Below are 18,622 nucleotides of genomic sequence, written 5' to 3'. Positions count from 1 at the left end.
ATAAAAAAAATGCCCTCTTTAACTCTTCTTTCAAACCACCTCTTCTCCCTGCTTAGACTTATTATGATTAAGATAAATAAAAAACAATCAAACTAAAAGAGGACCTATACCATAAATGTACACTATAATGAGGTTGCAAATACATTCCCTTCAATGTTATTTTAAGATTTAATTGTAATAAAAATTAGGGCTGGAACAATTGCTCGACTAATTGTTACGTGTCGACTAAATTTTTTTAAAGTCATATTTTGATCATCGTGGTAAAGAGCTGGTCCATAAAGACTTAAAAACACATATGAAAAGAGCTTTTTAAAACAAAGATGGTAGCGCTGTTGGATTAAAGTGTCAAAAAATGACAAATCGTTGCAGTTTTAAGTAAGAAGCCTTCAGTCACCATATTTCAACCTTCATTTGTTTGATAATCTATATATATTTTTATATTTATATTTTTTTAATCAATACATCAGTAGTCGACTAATTGAAAACATAATCACTGACTTATTTGCATCTAAAGCAAATCTAAATAACAGCGAGAATATCTGAACCATCCAGATGTAAAGTGACTGATTTAAGAAGAATTTTTGGACAAGGCTCATGTCTTTTTTTAGGAAGCCAAAAAGATGGCATAATTCATTGTTTATGTACCAAACTTGCTACATTGGTGGACCTTTCCAACCTCCAGCTTGTTGCCGACGTAAACACAAAGCTCAACATCGCCCGAAGGAATCCCCCTTACGATACTTCTGTGCCTCTTCACTGTCAAAACCATAATCTAGTAAATAATGGACTTTGTTGTTTTATTTCCTGAACTAACAGAGCAGCAAAACAAAGCTATATTGAAAAGACAAAAGTGAAATTATGAGAACCTGTTTTACACAGAAGATTCCTTCAGAGGAGTAAATGTTTGCGACAAGGGATCAGCGCCTCCCTCCTGAGAGCCAGGCGAGTATCCCAAACCCCAGCAGCGCTCCCAGCCTCGTAGATGGAGTGTAGTAATTAGATTTCTGCTCCCTCCTCCTCCTCCCTCCCTCCTCTTGAGGCTCTACTCTGATATCTCTGACGAACATACAAACAGCCTCACACGTGCACTATTCTCTTCCCCCTTTGTTCGGAAGTTACCACACGTTTATACACAGAGAGAGCAAAAACACAAACGCGCGCAGCTGAGAAAATTCACAGGAACTCCTCCAACGTCATTGCTCTGGGCGAACTTGAACGTACAGTTGCTAATTAGAGGCGCAGATAAGACGGGCACGTTCCGTTTTCCCCCCAGCCGGTCGTCTCTATCAGCGAGGGTCCTTTCTGCTGTTCAAAAAGCGACGGCACATTCATCACCCACCAGGGGATTGATAAGAGGCCACGTTAAGCCTTTAACCCCATTGTTTTAATGATGAAGTCTCTCTTTTCGCTCCCTGTGTCTGTTTCTGGAGGAGACGGACTTCCCGTGTTTTTGTACGGCAGCCAAAGGAGTCGCAGAGCAGCAGCTTAAACGTGGCGGTGCTGGTTATCACAGTAGGAACAGCAGCAGTTGTATCCCACTGCGCTGTTACAATGACTAAAAGAACACGCCACTCTTTTTTATATATAGTTATACCTCGTTACAAAAGGCGTTTCAATATCAACTCAGAATGTGGCTTCAGTATAGGCTTCTTTGAGCGGAATTGGGTTTTTTGCTTTCATGACACATCCCCCCACGTATGGTTATTCTCAGTAGAACAGATAGAAAGTGAATATTTGTTAATTAATTGACGCTTGACTGTTATATATGGCAACGCTGATTGAATAGTATTGGATTGGACAACAAGTAATTGAAAGGATCAGATATCTGGCATTATTTGTACTGCTAAGAGCCTTTAAACATGCTCTTGAGCACACATTGCTTCATATTAGTCAGACATTAGTGCTCCATGAATCACCTTTTTTCCCCCCTCATATTGATCTCATTCTTAATTTAATTTAAAATAGCTTTCAGTATTAATACCATGAACATAAACAAGAAATACTTTTAATAAGTGCACAAACACAAAAAAATAGTAAGAAGTAATAGTGAGCTCCAAACCACATGTGTGTTTACTGTGGACCTCTCAATTAAATAAATCCCACCATAACGTTGAGGATTAAACCGGACTGAATCTCAATCTCGATTAAATTCAATTAATCAGTCCAGACTGGGCACTCATTTAAGTGATGATTTATGGACATACAAACAGCACATAAGACATTGGAGCATTATCTATGATGGCACAAATCTGGAAAATGTTGAGTGTTTTTTGAGGCTTAGAGTGAAATGACATAATAAACAGGATTCAACAAACAATCGTGTGAATACAACTCCTGGTTTATATTCAACAAATGAACATTGTCGAAAGCTCAAAAAAGGGCATGTCCTTTAAAAAGCCCAGCGAGACCCTTATCAACTTGCCCAACCCATTTTTACTACGCTTGTGCTTTTCACAGTATGACACAGTAATATGTATTAACTACGATGATGAGATTCCATGTTATATTCAAACTGACCCGGGTGTCAGCTTCTATGTGCAAGCCGGCTCCAACTGTGGAGCGTGAGTGATGAGCAAATTACAGATGCAAGATACCTCACTACTGTACTGTGTCATCCCGCGTCCCTCTGTCATGCAAATTATCCACCGCCAACATCTTGTGAAATTATTTCCCGAGACGTTCTCTTTAACGACCAAACGCCTTAGAATATGACACATGTTCCCATGGATGTGCAAAAAGCCTGCTCGGTTGTACCTAAAAAGTGCTCGGAATAGTTGAACAAAAGGGCGAGAAATGCATTTGAATGAGTCCCCCGCTTTTGAACTTTGCCCAAACCAGTCAGGTGGGACTAAACAGCCTCTACACAAGAGGCTTTATCAGCACAGAAGAAATACAAGTCCAGGACCACAGAGCGCCGTGCATCTTCATCTTGAAGCCTCTAATCACTCGTTTGAAGACGGTGAGGTGAAGGTTTTAAGCAGGGAGAAAAGATGGTTTGAAAGAGGAGTTAAGGAAGCTATTTTTGTTAAAAAAGAAAAAACCTTCTTTAAACAGAAACTGAGGTCTAAGTTGCAATCTTCCTGTAGTCTACAATGGGATCCTGAACCCCTGGAGAGGTAGAGGACCAGTACCAGGGCATTTAGATGCTAATCAGGTACTCAGGGTGTGTGAGCCAGGGTCTCACAAAGACAAAGGGGAGACTAATAGCCCATTAAAGGGTTGAATAGGCTCGGTAGATACCTAGAAGGTAAGTTTCTGTTGAAACAAACAACTCTTTCCTCTTTAGGAAGGCTCCTCCCAATGGGCTGGACTTACCACAGAATAGTATAAATATCGGAGTTCCCGACCTAAATTCTTTTATTGACAATGACTCTTGGATGAGAGTCGAAACGTCTATTTTTTCTAACTGAGTCCAGATGACTACAACTGAAGCTTTTTCTACTACCAAACCAGTCAAGTTCAACCAGAGTTTGCATCTTTGGTCTTACCCTGCAATATTTTGGGCAGGCCATTCAAGATCATAACGACGACTTAATCGAATTTCTTTTTGGAAAATGTAATCAGTCTTTTCATTATTCCATTATTCTTTCCAGTCAACAAACAAACCAAGGCCTGACGAAAACAGCACTCTTGCCCGAGATAATTGTTTTTCTGCGAACACTGGCTCCACCATTACACCTCCATAATAACGGTTATTTGAGAATATTCTCGGGGATGGCAATTAGGAACAAGGCTTGGATGAGTGCATCTAATAAAAATCTAATGTACACCACCGCTGCAGCTCATATCGCCGGGACTCCCCTCTTTTCTTCGGCGCGCGCTTTTCTGCCTCTCTGACCAGAATTCAATTTGACTGTGGGTAATTTCCCTTCGTTTGCATTCAATATGTTTTCATCTCTTCTGACTGCTTACTCGGGGTATTCGCCAACCTCCGTCGCTCGCAATCCCCCCCCCCTTTTCACCCCTTTTACCCCCCGCCACAGCTCCCTCAACTCCCCACATCTCTTGTCCGTCACAGCGAAAGGCCAGTCCCCAGATGGTAGTCGTTATCACAAAGAAAAGCACAATAGCGGCAGTGTTTCGAGGGCTGACAGGTAAATGGGATTTTTCCGCCGAGGCCCGAGACAAGACGTGGAATTATCAGCAAAACGAGGGTTGTGTGTGTGTGTGTGTGCGTTCAGCGGAATCTACTTTTGCACGTTGCCGGGGAAAAAAGGGGGCAAAGCGGTAAAGCACAATAAAAGGAAGAAAATGGGAGAAAATTGGTCTTAACAACCCACGGCTGAATAACTGCCTTAGTTCATGAAGCTCAAAGACGAACGCAGTCACTTACGCTTATGCACGGTGCCTGCTTTGGAGTGTAGCATTTAACATGGCTGTCTCCCTTATACAAACGACATTTGTGTGATTGATTTTGGAAAGAGGATCATTTACAAGTCTAGATACCTCCTGAGTTACATCCTTTTAAAGGACAGATATTGTGTACATTTTACTTTTTGGAGTTTTTAACTTGATTAAGTTGTATTGTTGCTCCCTCATCAAAAACATACCAGGAGTATTTTTCTTAAGTCACGCTTGGTTCTTTAATCTTATGTACGATTGTCGTCCTTGAGCCTCAGAAATTACTCAGTTTCAATTTCCCCTGATTGTCGCACTATGTTCACAACCAAGGCATGGCTCAATTAGCATATCAGTCACTTTGCCTAATGATTTTATGTATTTTTGCATTGTCCATTCCCTCTGCTGACAGCCAAACAGAGGTGTAGTTTCAAAGTCTGTTTTTTGTATTTATTTTATTGTGTTGGTCAAGTTTCCAGACCACTATTTTGTTCTGAAATATCATGTTCTAATCAAAGATGGTGTTCTAATCCTTAAAATGTAATATATTGTGCCTTAAGACAATTTGCGCTTGACAACCGCAATTATCTGAAACTAAATGACACTAACACATTTGTAACTTTCACAAATTATTATATGCCATCCAGTTTCCTTGAAGGCATGAATTAGAAACTGCAAAAATCGAATCTTGCATCACAGAGTTGATGTCCAAATCATGTTTTTTTTTTTTTTTTTTTATTCTTCCCGCTTCTTCAGTTACCAAAGCTATTGCAGTAACAGCAGCTAATGGTCCTATTCCCATCGCTGATTATGATTCAAGGCAGTGGAGGAATTGTATTTCGTCAAATTCCAATGAAGAGCCAGTTATTACCCTGGAGGCAGCAAAAGAACTGCAGTGTGTGGTCTCGAGCTGGAACGTTTTCTCTCTTCTGAATTCGAATTGCTTTGGGAAAAAAAAAACTATCCACATCGATCAGTTTTGTAAATATTGCAAATACACAAAGCTTGTAACTTGACAAAATATCTAAATGGCTTCTCTTATTTTGGTTGAGTGGCTAGTTTTGACGAAACATCGGCGGCTTTTCTCTCATTTTCTTTTTCCACGATTATCAATCCAAAACTTTTGTTCCATTGAGAGCACTATAAGTCATTATAGGTTGTGATAAAAGTACGGAGTCTGTGAAATTCTTTAAAAGATTGTCTTGTCTTTTTGGGAGAGGTTTTTATCTTCAGAGTGCCTATTGTAGTCGAGCGGACAATTGAGCGTTTGCAGCAGTCCAAGCTTCTATCCGCAGACAATTTCAGAGGTTATTTCCATTTTTGGCTGCGGCTTCAATGTGTTCCTTGAATTGTTTGTCCTTTGTTCAAATTGTCTTATGGAGACCAAAAACCAATGGGTGTTTCTGTAATTAAGTAGTTCAGGTGGCGTGTCCAGACTTCTCATTGTCCAGGTAATAATAAGTGTTCGTATGAATTTAGGTCATGGTATTATCACTCTGCCCAGGCTAAAGCGTCTCTCCACAATCACTTATGCTTCCTAAAAGTCCTTTAAAGACTTGGCAGAGAAAAACATTCCTTTTTGAGAGCTGAATTTGCTCTTGCTCCGGTGACTTTCAAACTTGGCTGGACTTTAAACCATAAGAGAAATGTGGTGTTATTGAACAAGGATACATATTTGTCTACAATTGTTCACTTTAATTTCACTTAATTTGTCCATATTTGTGTCAATTCTTGGAAAGATCTCTCTATTTTCTCTTTGAATTTCTATTATTATCTCGATCATTTCGTTAACATGTGTCAGTCAATCTCTTGGTTGTGGTTCAAGTAACAGCAAAACACACGATTTGTGTTTAAATGTATGGACTAAAGTGCAGAAATATCACTTTATATAACAAGAGAGACCTTTTGGGCTTTTTGATGACATTTCTTATGGTTTTCTTATTAACGCGATACACAATTTAGATTTTTTCTCCAAAATCTCCAAAACAGCTATTTCAATAATATATATGTTTTTGATATGCATCTCCCACCTCTAATCACCGTTTAATGTGGGTGTTTAAAGGTGTCAGATAAAAGCAAAAATAACATTGAATCAGGGAAATCAAGATTTTAGATCAAATATTATTTTTATGCTACATTAAATACCTCCTTACGTGGTCATACACCATTTAGTTTTGCTGCCATCAGATGGAGTAATAGTTTACTCATAGTTTGACTTTAAAACAACAGTCTGCCAGCAGGGGGCGAACAGCTGTCTGCCCTGGTAAATGGAGTGATTTAGATGTGGTTGAACCAAGTATCTAAGAGTAATCTTCAACTCCAATTTAACTTTCAGTCCATGTAAAGAAAATGTAACTTATTAAAACATTATACATATAAGGCCTTATCTGAGTATAGAGTTAGCAAACACTCAATGGTATTTAGTTATATAACCATATTTTGCGCACGAAAAGGCACACTGGATTATAAAGCGCACTGTCAATAAATGATCTACTATGGATAATTGTTCATATATAAATCACACCGGACTATAAAGCGCTTTAAGCTTAACAAAACAGACGGATAATTCAGTCAGTTTTGTTATTAAATGCGTTCAACTCATTCAGATCAACGTTGTTCAACATCAAAAAACACACTCTGCTACTGCTAAAAGAAACTTTTGCGTATTCACAATAATTCTCAGACAAGCTCACTTATAAACACGTAAAATACAACACAATACACTCACTTTTTCAGTTCATTCCTCGTCCACAAATCCCCGGATCCATCTCCGAGTCATGTGGCAGTTCAGTGATGATTCCAGCCTTTGTGAAAGCTCGGACCACAGTTGACTGATACTTTAGCCCAGAGTTTAAAGTCTGCGTCGCAAGCGTGTCTCTTGCGATAATATAACAGATCCATGGTCTCTTGGCAGGAGCCATCTTGGCCCAAGATTCTTGGGGTCCTTCGCGGTATCCGCGTTGTCCCTGACATATAATAGTTTACATTTTGACCTAGCGCCGCGTGTAGCGGTAGACTTCTGTTCCCAGAATGCTTTGCATACATGTTGTTGGGACTTCCGGTTCCGAAGTACCGGAAACGTGCTTCTAGACGTCTCTCGTGTCCCGAATCTTCTTTATACACTGTGTACCACACAGAATCGCTTCGAGTTCAGTAAACACAACCAGAAATAATCCATATACTGGTATCAAGCGCACTAGCGACGGTTTTTGAGAAAATCAAAGGCTTTTAAGTGCACCGTATAGTGCAGAAAATACCGGTACCGTATTTCAACATGGTCCCAGAGAAATGAAAGTACTTTGAAGCTCCTCAAGTTGACAACTCTAGACAAGAAGCCTTTACAAAAGTGCAACAAATTGGATTTTGAAAGTTATCAGATGGTCCTAGATGCCTGTCTCTTTTTTTTTGTTCTAAATGGGCTTGTAAACCCCCCATGATTTTATTAGTAAAAAAAAATAAATAACTGTGATATCCAAAGGCACAGGCCTGAGTTTAGCCAAACAGTGGTGTCTATCAGAGGCACAACATGATGGAACACACTGCACATCCCAAACTGTGACAACGACTCAAACTACAAAACAGTTCTGCTTTCATCTGGGCTTTTTCAACGTCTGACTGCTGCTTTTACTGTAAATAATCTCTGTTTTCTCTGTAACGCCTCAGATCTGTGGACATACTATAGGTGTCTCTTGTCTAGGTTTAATGTAGTGTCAAGTAGTAGATCCGAGGCACTCCAATATATCTGAAGAGGTTTATTTAATACAAACGCCTCTACGTTTCGACTTCTTTATCAGGGCCCGTAAAATACACAGATGCACAGTGATTGTTTATATATGTTTGTCACCTGGCAACAGGCTTTTAGATAGGATTTGAAAACACACCGTCCAAATGTTTGTCCGGAGGTACGGGGGCCGACTAGGCGAAAAAAAAGAGTAGCTTCAGCATTCTCCGGACCACGGCTTGGCAGCCAATCAGAGCCAAGCACACAAATTTCGTCGACCAATCAGCGCGCAGCATGCAAATTTTTACTTGCATACAACAATACAATACAATAAACTGTAATGGCGGACTATTGTCAAATGCTTCCCGGCCCAATTTAATGATAATATTCCCTTTTTTTCTAAGATTTATTCATAAAATGGCCGTTCCTGCACTCGAAAATGCCCGTCCACATTTTAAAACACCCCGTCCAAAATACGGGAAGACGGGTCTCTATCTAAAAGCCTGCCTGACAAGTCACCCATGAAATATAATTAAAAGACAAAGTGATGCTTCACGTAATATGAGCATGAATACAGACATAAAATAATATGTTCTAAAATATCATGCTCTGTACATCTGCATGGAAAAAATACATAATATTACTATGGTCTTTTAGAACAGGGAAACCCATAAACACAAGAGTCAGAAACACTACAGGAAAAGTATGAGGTCAGTTTCCTCATTTAATCCTGAACATCTAGAAGCTCCAAGTTGATGGATCCAGTTGGTCTCGCGTTGTAGAAGGTGCTTTAGTCGATCCCCTCCCCTTGGATTTTGTGTTCCATGTTCAATTGTTATTGCCTTTAGTGAAGTGGGGTTGCTGTGACCCACTTATCAGTGTTTAGCCACAGTATAGTCCATGTTCTGTCCAGTCTGTTGTCTAATTGAATGCTTTGTCTTAGGACAACGGATGACATGTAGCTATTGTGCTAACTCTGGCTGTTATGCTGAAGCTGTTGCTGACACATTGATTAATATGCACTGTCCTAAGTCAAAGAAATCAAATAAATAAAAAATAAGTCTTTGTGATAGCATACACTGGTTTATTAATCTGTTTACTTTCAAGTCTGTCCTAAGATCCAGCTGTACTTCATGTCGGCCCAGAATAGGCGTCCTCTCGTGACTCATGTGTTGACTCTGTAGCATGTACGGTGCACTGGGACTGCCCCGGCTGGTGCGTGGTGCTTTGACCACTGACTGTGTGGGCCGCTCTCATCATCATTGGCAGCAGTGATACATACATACATATGCACACTTCCTCCCACAACATTCCGCTCACGGCTTAATTTATCATTAGATCGTTCAATAGGGAAATCTTTACATTTGTCTTGAAGCTGCCACATTCATCACTATTATTACAAGGTTAGTGTGTATATTTACTATGTGTATGCGTCTTCCTTCCACCACCTCCGTGCTCCGTGTGGATTACGATGTATCAGCATTCAGCAAAATGAGTCATCAGGTGAGCCCCGACTTTTCAGGTTTATATTACAGCTGCGTTTTAGTCACATGGGACATTTGAGTAATTATGGATATCATTACTCATAAAATACAGATGGCAGGATCGGTCACCAACAAGCACTGCTACAGAACACACTGAATATGCAACCGCAGCACTCATTCTAGTGTAATCAGTATAAAGTATAACAGGAATAATATAGCTACAGGATCAACATTTCCATAGACACAATTATGAGTCAGGTTTGTTGAGATGCAAGCACAGTAAGGACATAGGTTTATTTATTTTTAGGTTTAAATTTTTTAAATGCTGATTTCCACCTGATCCTTTATGTTATGTCACATTAAAGGTCATCACAACAAAGTGCTGCGCTGTCGACCCGTGCTGGCCCTGCCTATGGAGAGCAACATTTTTGGGGCCAAAAAGGGCTTGTAACACAGCGGAATATTAAATGTATAATTATTTTGCTTTTTAAACGGGCAATAAATAGAGAATCTTCTGCATTTCTGCGTCATCGTGTTGACGAATAAAGATTACTCACATGAATCACTCTAAATAAAATGTAGAGTCATTTATAACATGGTTAAATCTCTTAAAATTGACCTTTAAAACTAAATAATAACTTGTTAAAATAGTAGTAAAATAATAAAAGTGCATATTTAGTGTAATGCTTCACATAATATGCATATGTTCCATCTGCTCTATTGGGCTGAATTTAAATAAATCCAAGTATTTAACACCAAAAAGAACTGCCAACCATATATTTTTTTATTACATTGTATTTACTTTGACATTACAGTATTCATGAAATTGACTTGCAAGTACAAAAGCATCAGAAACAATAAAAAATCTTATCCAAAAAGCAGTTTACCACAGTTCCACAAACATATTAACAAGCAGCACTCTTGGACAGCATGTGACAAGTGGTCCTGACAGAAGTGCCCCAGGTCTGGACTGTAAATGAGTTCAGCCCACTGTATAAATAAACATGTCCCAAACGTCAATTTTTATCTGCTCCCCATGAATTATTCAGCAGCCCAGAGTGTGTACACCCACTGTCCTCCAAGTATTAATAAAAATGTAGGTCGCATTTGTATCCCGCTGCTGTTTGATTATGCAGAGTGATGATTCAGGCCGATTCCACACTGCTGACATCCTTAGTAGCACCAGCAGTTACATTATTTACCAAGTAATATTACATAAACGCTTTGGTTTTATTTTACTCAAATCTTAGTTATTTTGGTTTCATTCTAAAATCATAAACATTAAAGCTGGGGTACCTTATTTTCAGTGATTGGAAATGTATTTATTGACATTTGTAACTTATTCAACCAGAGTACTGCATACTGAATACATGGAATACTTTCACATTAAACTGTATATTTGTTGCTTCACTTGTTACACACTTATTTATCGCAAATTAGAGATGGAAAAATCCCAATCCTACTCACCACAAGAGTGATATTTTCTCATTTTTCTCACCGATACATTGGAGACCCTAACTACTGCAATGTCAGTAGCGTGCAGTGACTTTTATGGATGGGCAAGCAGACGTGGGGTGTTCATCAATATTTAGTGGATAAAACGTACACGCAAAAGTCACTCTCGCACCTTCCTGCGTAAAGGTCATTAGAAACACGAACAGAGCCTCAGCTACAAAACATCAAAGATTCCCACACAGGTTTATTCAGTTTGGTTTGAGCTCAGATCCATGGGTTTGAGCCTGTGGTCCTCTGAGAGCTCTAAAACAAGCTGCTCTCCGCTCTGGATCTAAAAGCTCATGTTAGAGAGCGAAGCATGAACGGGCCTTTGAATGGTCGGAGAATGAAAAGGGGCGGGAGAAGAAGAACCAAGCTTCCCGCAGTACTGCTCAGCGGCCTGTAGCGGCCACTAAAAGACACCGTGACTTCCAGCCAAGCTTCAGCAGCAGAAGTGTGGGGAAAATGGGCTTATTTGGATACATATACTTTGGAACAATTGAAATATAGTTGTGACAGTGACACAAGGTCATTTTAGATTGTATTGGTCAATCACTGCTTGCCTTGGTTGCCCTGACCACACACCACTGACTCAGATTCCTTGTATTCCTTTCTGACAAAGCAAAGCAGGGTGGACTGCTGTCGCACAGCCAACACAATCTTCTCTTTAAACATATTTTAGCAACTTATCAGGCTCTTTATTTCAGGTTTGCAGTTTTCAGGTTTTATAATTGGATGCAGACACCACAGTGGAATAATTTTGTCTCGACGTGCTGGTTTTCTAATATAATCCATGAGGGGAAAGAATAAAGTTCTTGCATCCCAGCTTTAAGCCTTAATGTGAATTTAGGAGACTGTCCTATGGCTATTTCCTCTATTTTTAAGTTTCTCTCTGTTGGTTCTCTTAACTACTGAAAAAATCATATTTTTACTTCTTTTAAATAAGTAGCAAATAGGGCTGAAACGATTAATCGACTAATTGTGACTAGTTCACTATTCAATACCTTTTTATAACAAAGACAGAGGCATTATTAAATCAAAATAGACAAAAATATTTGCAAGTTTTATCAATAATACATGTTTTTCTCAAAAAAAAATTGAGTTTTATGAATAATACACTTTTATAAATACACAATCATAAATCTTCTCTATCTTCACTCACTTCACTTGATAATGTATTTTAAAGTCTCAATGTACAATCCAAATAATGGTTTAACTGGTTGACTAATCGAAAAAATAATCTTTGACAACTATAAGAAACATTAGTTACCGCCCTGGAGCAAACATGCTGTATGTTTGATCTACATTTCGCTGCCAGACTCGATCTTAAACTCCAGTGTTTTCCTCACAGATCTTTTTCTCTTGACAACTAGTATTCTGTTTGGGTGTTTGGCATTTTCAACGTGAAATTGGCCAAAATAGCACAAACTTATTGGAAAGTGTAAATTGGTTTTCCTTCAAAGCAAAACAAGAAATTCACATCCACAATTTCACAGAAGTGGAGCTGTTCTCATTCAAAGTGAGGCTTGTCGCGCAGCCTTCAAATGTAGTCGTTTCTCTGAAGGAACTGCATCAGTGCTTCAGGCGCAATAAAACCTCAGCCATTCTAATCAGTTTGATGGAATTTGGAAATGTAATTGAAGAATGGTAACTATGACTTACATATATCAGGATTGGAGCTTTCTTTCTATATTCTGTTCTTCAAAACATAATTTCTGTTTCAGTTGCTATTAAAATAGAACTCAAATAGACTTCCAAACCCTCTTTACACAGAATTAGCTTCACATAGGTTCCTCGGGTCGAACTTCGTCTGTGTTTCTTGTCCCGTGCAGATCATCTATGTCAGTTAAAACTAAATTTGACCTACTGCGCTTCAGAAAACTCAAGGTAATTTCAGTCCCTTGCAAATGCTCATGTCAGTGAGATGGGACTGTGCGTTGAAGCTTGAATCATTTAAAAAAGTTCTCTACGCTCCATTTTTCTCTACGCTCCATTTAACAAGGGTTACGGTTGCAACGACACATCATCAGCAGGGTAGAACCAACCTTTCTCACAATTTAAATTAATAGTATTAATTTGGCATGATCCATTCTCCAATCCAATTATTGTTTTTTATCTACAATTAAAATGTAGAAAACCCAAAACAAAGAGCGGGAAAGACGTGACCCGAAAGTACAATAGAGGACAAAGCAGTATGGAGACTCTTTGCACCTAAATCACCCAAAGTTTAGATCGAGGGGTCATTTCAGTTTTATATGGATCAAAAGAGAGTGTTAAAGAACGACATTTAAGGTAATGCAAAAAAAACAAACCTAAATGAATTGAAAATAGAAGATACGCTAAGAACATGAGTGAATTAGAAGGTTCAATGTGGTTACCATTTTGCCGTTTCCGGAATAAAGTCCATAAAAGCAAGTGAAATACTGAGATTGCTTATATGGTGCGAATACACATCAAAAAGCACAGATGTCGCGGGGTAATTTCCATTTTATTCGTTTTACCTAGGGAAAACGGAATAAAAGCTTCCGGAATGCAAAGAGTAACGTCCTCATTTTGTTTCCCGTGTCCCAGGAGTGAAGGCCGTCTTCTCCGGACACTACCATCGAAACGCCGGCGGGCGCCATGATGGCCTGGACATGGTGGTGAGCTCAGCTGTGGGGTGCCAGCTGGGAGAGGACACCCACGGGCTCCGGGCGGTGGTGGTGACCGAGGGAGAGGTCGTCCATCGTTACTACAGCCTGGAGCAGCTCAGGACGCAAGGGATGGATCAGGACTTGAAGAAACTATTGCAAGGATAAGGTTAATGAGCTGAAATCTCAGATTACTGACCTCGTTAGCTAACTCGCGCTATCCAAACAAGACGATGACTTTGCCTATTTTCTTCACATTTAATACCTCAGGAAACTCAAACAATCACTGCCTTTTATCAATCACTACTCAATACATTTAGTTTTTTCTCAGTATTCATATTAGTAGGACGTAAAGTACCATATTAAAAAATCAATGTAGCAAACTAATCTAGTCTGATTCACTTTATTGCTGAATCAATTTCATTGCAACAGATCTCAAGCTCTGCAGAGCAAAACAAAATTGCCATCGGAGACAAGAAAAAGTATTTTAATATTAACAAAAATACAAATGCAGTGGATTTATACAGCATCTTCAAAATCGAAGCACATTTTATTATTCACCAGTCACTCACACACTCACACTAGGTAAGGTGGGGGGAAGTGTCTTTTATTATATTCCCTATTTTATCTTTTTTGGTATATGGGTATGCATAAAGGTACACATTTAGTCACATCTCCATGATCAACACAGCATCTGAAGTACTAATATCCTCCACAATCTACTTGGACATTTTAAATAATGCATTTGAATACAATTTTAAGTATTGCAAGGAGTTGGAATTCATCTTAATATATTAAAAGATGTCATAAAACTTCAATGAAAGTACACTACTCTCCTATCAACAACTTTATATTAAAGTGGACATATACAGTGATGCATTGTTGTGGCTTCAATTGAGTTTCAAACATCCTTTTTGTCACTTTGGGACTAATATTTCACATTTTCGAACCTAAAATATTGTTTAAATTTGGAGAACACACTTTAAGGATTTAGGTGTTAGAGCGCCCTCTGCTGTCAGCAAGAGGAATGAACAATTAAAAACAATAGAGCCATATGTTCATACTCAGTTTGGAGAGTCCGTTGGTAGTTTATGATTTTTTACCTGCGATGGTACATTCTGGGGAAAATTCCAAGAAAATTCAAATTCTGAATGCTGAGAGAAGACAAACTTGTAAACAATGTACCAAACTACAGCGCCAGGTAAGATTGATGAGGGCACAACAATACAACAATTTTGCGTAATGTGTCCTTTTAAAGTGATTTCATAACTGCCATGCTCCAACACAAAATCCCTGAAAAAGTTTTCGCAAAGCAAAAGCAAAAAAAAAAATCCCCTTTTCACTGCGTTACATATGCAGTTTGAGCCCTCTGTTGTCAGTAGAATGCGTGTTTCCAATTTGATCAAACACACATTTTCAGCTTTAATCAGCACCACGGACAGAGTCACTCTTTTTCTGTTGTTGAGAAACATTATTTGACTGAACTCAGCAAAAATATCTGTAGCAGTTAGTCATTGCCCATAACAACTGTGGCCAAAACCTGTCTATGCGATCAAAACAAGCAGAAAAGTGCACTGCCCTTCAGTGAGACTCTAGCTGTCTTTGTGATGATGATGATGATGATGATGATGATGATGATGATGATGATGATGACGACGATGACGATAGCCTGGAAGATCACCTGTATCCCGCCTTCAATACCAATATCTGGAGCAGTTTTTCCCCACTCTGCTATGCAAATATTTCACCACCACCCAAGTTTAAAACTGCTCCGATCTCTTCAATCTTCTCTAGCGTGAGTGAATTCTGTCTCGTGCGATGGCGACGTGAGGGCCAGACGATAGCGGGAGGAAGAGTCACGAAGGAGTCTTTAAAAATGTGGCAGAGATTACCATTCCTGCAACCAAACGACTGCTGAGCCTTAAATGACTCTACCCAATTACACACAGAGGCTATGGCTTACTCGAACTGCACTGCTGACCGGCTGGGAATGTAAGAGTGTTGTCATGGCAACCGATTTAGCAACACAAGAGAGAGAGGGTGAGAGAGAGAGGAGCGAGTCTTTACTTGCTCTTGTTATTTGTTTGTTTGTTAACATCAGGGGCGGCTCCAGACATTTTTCTTTCATAACATGTTGTTCAGAGCCTTTTAACAGTGACACGCCTCCTTCCATGTTTGCAAGTTTAAATTTAGTTTGCACTTAGTGATTTATGAAGCCCTAATGTAAAATTTCAACTGTTGTTTTAGGCTAATTTTGAACAAGGGATGCACTTTTAATTTTTTCTCTCTAACTGTTAGTTGGAGCCCTTCGTTGTCCATAGTCTTTTTGTATCAGTTTTTTTCTTCTCCCTTCACTGGTCAGCTGAATGAAAGCGGACAGGAGCGCTGTTAAACTCTATTGTTAAGCAGAAAAACAGAACTTGTTTGTTTTAAACTCTTTGCAGCTGTCCACATGCCTAATGCATTCCCAGTATCAGAAATGTTCACCGTGATGAGTTTAAAAGCCCTTTTTACAACTGTCTAAGCGAGATTTGCCATCACAGTAAAGCTAACAAACATTAGCATGCTAACGCCGCACCTCCTGCTTTTATGTAGAATAAACCGCTCTATAATTAGATGCAGATAAAGTGCTGTGGTCTCATTTTCAACCAAATAGATGATTCTATAATATATCTGTACTGGGGCAGAATCGGTTTTACTTTATTACATGCAAAAATGTCAATTACAGACTTTTAAACCTGTCTTAAACAAAAAGTCACAGTGGAAAGTTTCTAACGCGCTGCTTACCTTCAGCCTGAGTGCTCGATACTTTCCCCATCTCAGGCCGAGAGTTAATCAAATCTGTTTTCTTCACTAAGTTAAATAAACCATGTATGATTAATATTAGTCTATAAATATGGCAGTGTCAATTGTGTAGCACAAGTAAGAAATTAGCAAATGAAATGCACCAATTAACAGTCTAAATATTTTCACTTGGTTAAGTATTTAATGTTTGCCAGTGGGTAAAGCCCGAACAGGCTTATTTTAAAAACAAAGTTGTTTTCTATTCTGACAGAAGTGTGATACTGGGTGAGTGGGTGTCTCAGGAAAAGGCATAATGGCCATGATCTGCTTCATCTACTTTATTTCCTGTCTCAGAGCGAACCTCATGTCTTACAGCTATTTTTGTACGCATGACTCCATCACATTGTTCTTGCCAATAGCGGGCTTTTCATGTGGGTTTTCTGAGAACGGGACAGGAAAGGAGCTCTATGAATTAAATTTGGGAACATAAAATGTGAAAGAATTAAATGAATAACCAAATGTACTGGATGTATTTATTTTTACAATAAATTTAGATTTTTATCATAATATCAGACTGATTGTGGTTTCTCTGTCCTATTTACATTAAAAAAGACTAATATTACACTTTTTCTGATAAATAATGTTGTGGATGTGCGGTTATAAAGACATTAATATCAATATGAGTCCCATTACTACTATTTTTCAAGGATATTGCGTTTTTTCAGGTAATTGGATGATTAGAAGATACGTGAAGCCACTTGAACTTTCACTGTGTTGTTCAAATACACGTCGCACTACACCGTTGTTGGTGTGACAGGCAATCTACAAGTAATCCGCTCAAAAGTATGTTCCATATAATGTGTAAAAGCATGCAGCTCCACCCACCTAGTCTTAAAGAAGGCCTATTGTGTGTTTGTTTTCTACATAGTTCTAATCTTCGACGCTCCTGGATCATTATGTTATATTTTGGACATCTTGAATGGTAATATTGATCTAAAAAACAAGTATGAGACTGAGTATGTTTATTAAAATGTCTGATTGATGTCTGAAAATGTCAAATCTGCTAACATTAAGTACCTACACATAGCCAATTGTAATAATCTTACATATTGATAACTCACATTGAGGAATAACACCACATAATACTGTGGAAAGTATCGCGATATCTCTCCGATTCCAACTATCATTACCTTGACTATCATGATTTTCTCTTAACTCTAGCTTGACCTGATAAAATTGAAAAAGGAAAAAAGTAAGTAAGCTTCAAAGTATGTGAAGTAAAAGTATCTATACTTTTGATACCTATGTCAGCTATCAGTATATTGATATTCGGTATCGATCCACCCATTACTACTAACAGACTCTCATCAAACAACATGCCAAATAGACAATGACAAACATATTTTCACAATTATATAAAGGAAAAACCTCCTACACAGTCATGCCTCATTGTGAGCGAGGTACAGTACAATATCAATGGGATATTGAGCATATTATCGAAATTGAAATGTTTTCCTCTGAAATATATCCTTTCAATTTTGATGCTATTAGTCTGGATCTGCAATACTCTCTCAATACTATGTCCAAATTCATGCACCACTACTGCTACTTAACCTGTATTTGTAAGTCTAGATTAGTCAAAATTCCCACCCAAGTCATTTTATACTGAAGATGAAGTGAGTGTAGACTTTGAGGTGCGTTTCATGGCCTTTGCTCTATATGTTTCTATGGCGACCGGTGAAAGCTAGTTTCTGTTTATTGATCCAGATCCGTGCAGCAGACAAAATGACAGACTTTTATGACATATGGCACTTATTTCACATCATTTCCTCTACACTTTGAGTGGATACGACCAGACTCTGATGCTTTTTCCTTGTACTTAAATGTGGAATCCAATGTCGACAGGAATTCAACACATCTTACTGACTCTCTGAAAAGTTCGCGGCGAGAACAGACTAGTTTTGGGATTTGGGGACTTTGCAAACTATACTGCAGGAAGTGGCTGCTGGGTAAAAAAACAGTAGTAAAGTTATACAAGTTAGTCTATACAAGTTTTATTTTTGTTTCTTAATATTGAGATAAAGACCGTGAACCTAAGGGAGTTTTGGTTTTTCATTATCCAGTTTATTTAGTAAACATATGGAGTTTAAGTACGAAATGTCCTGTTTTAC

The 18,622-nt window shown here is 38.6% G+C and overlaps 1 protein-coding gene across 1 annotated transcript in view; it reads left to right on the top strand.

The window, feature by feature from the left end:
• Window positions 1-17,018, top strand: part of cpped1 (calcineurin-like phosphoesterase domain containing 1) — a 53,186-nt gene extending 36,168 nt beyond the window's left edge. The window contains exon 6 of the mRNA XM_072456362.1: window positions 13,609-17,018. Coding sequence (XP_072312463.1) covers window positions 13,609-13,835 — 227 coding nt within the window. The 3' untranslated portion in view covers window positions 13,836-17,018. The remainder of the gene's footprint in view (window positions 1-13,608) is intronic.
• Window positions 17,019-18,622: the final 1,604 nt, after the last annotated feature.

This window comes from Eucyclogobius newberryi, unplaced genomic scaffold, assembly GCF_026437365.1.
Source record: "Eucyclogobius newberryi isolate DKJ021-1_F unplaced genomic scaffold, fEucNew1.0.hap1 SCAF_20, whole genome shotgun sequence".
Lineage (NCBI taxonomy): Eukaryota > Metazoa > Chordata > Actinopteri > Gobiiformes > Gobiidae > Eucyclogobius > Eucyclogobius newberryi.
Note: the sequence above shows the minus strand (reverse complement) of the source record. Positions and strands in the feature narration are given on the sequence as shown.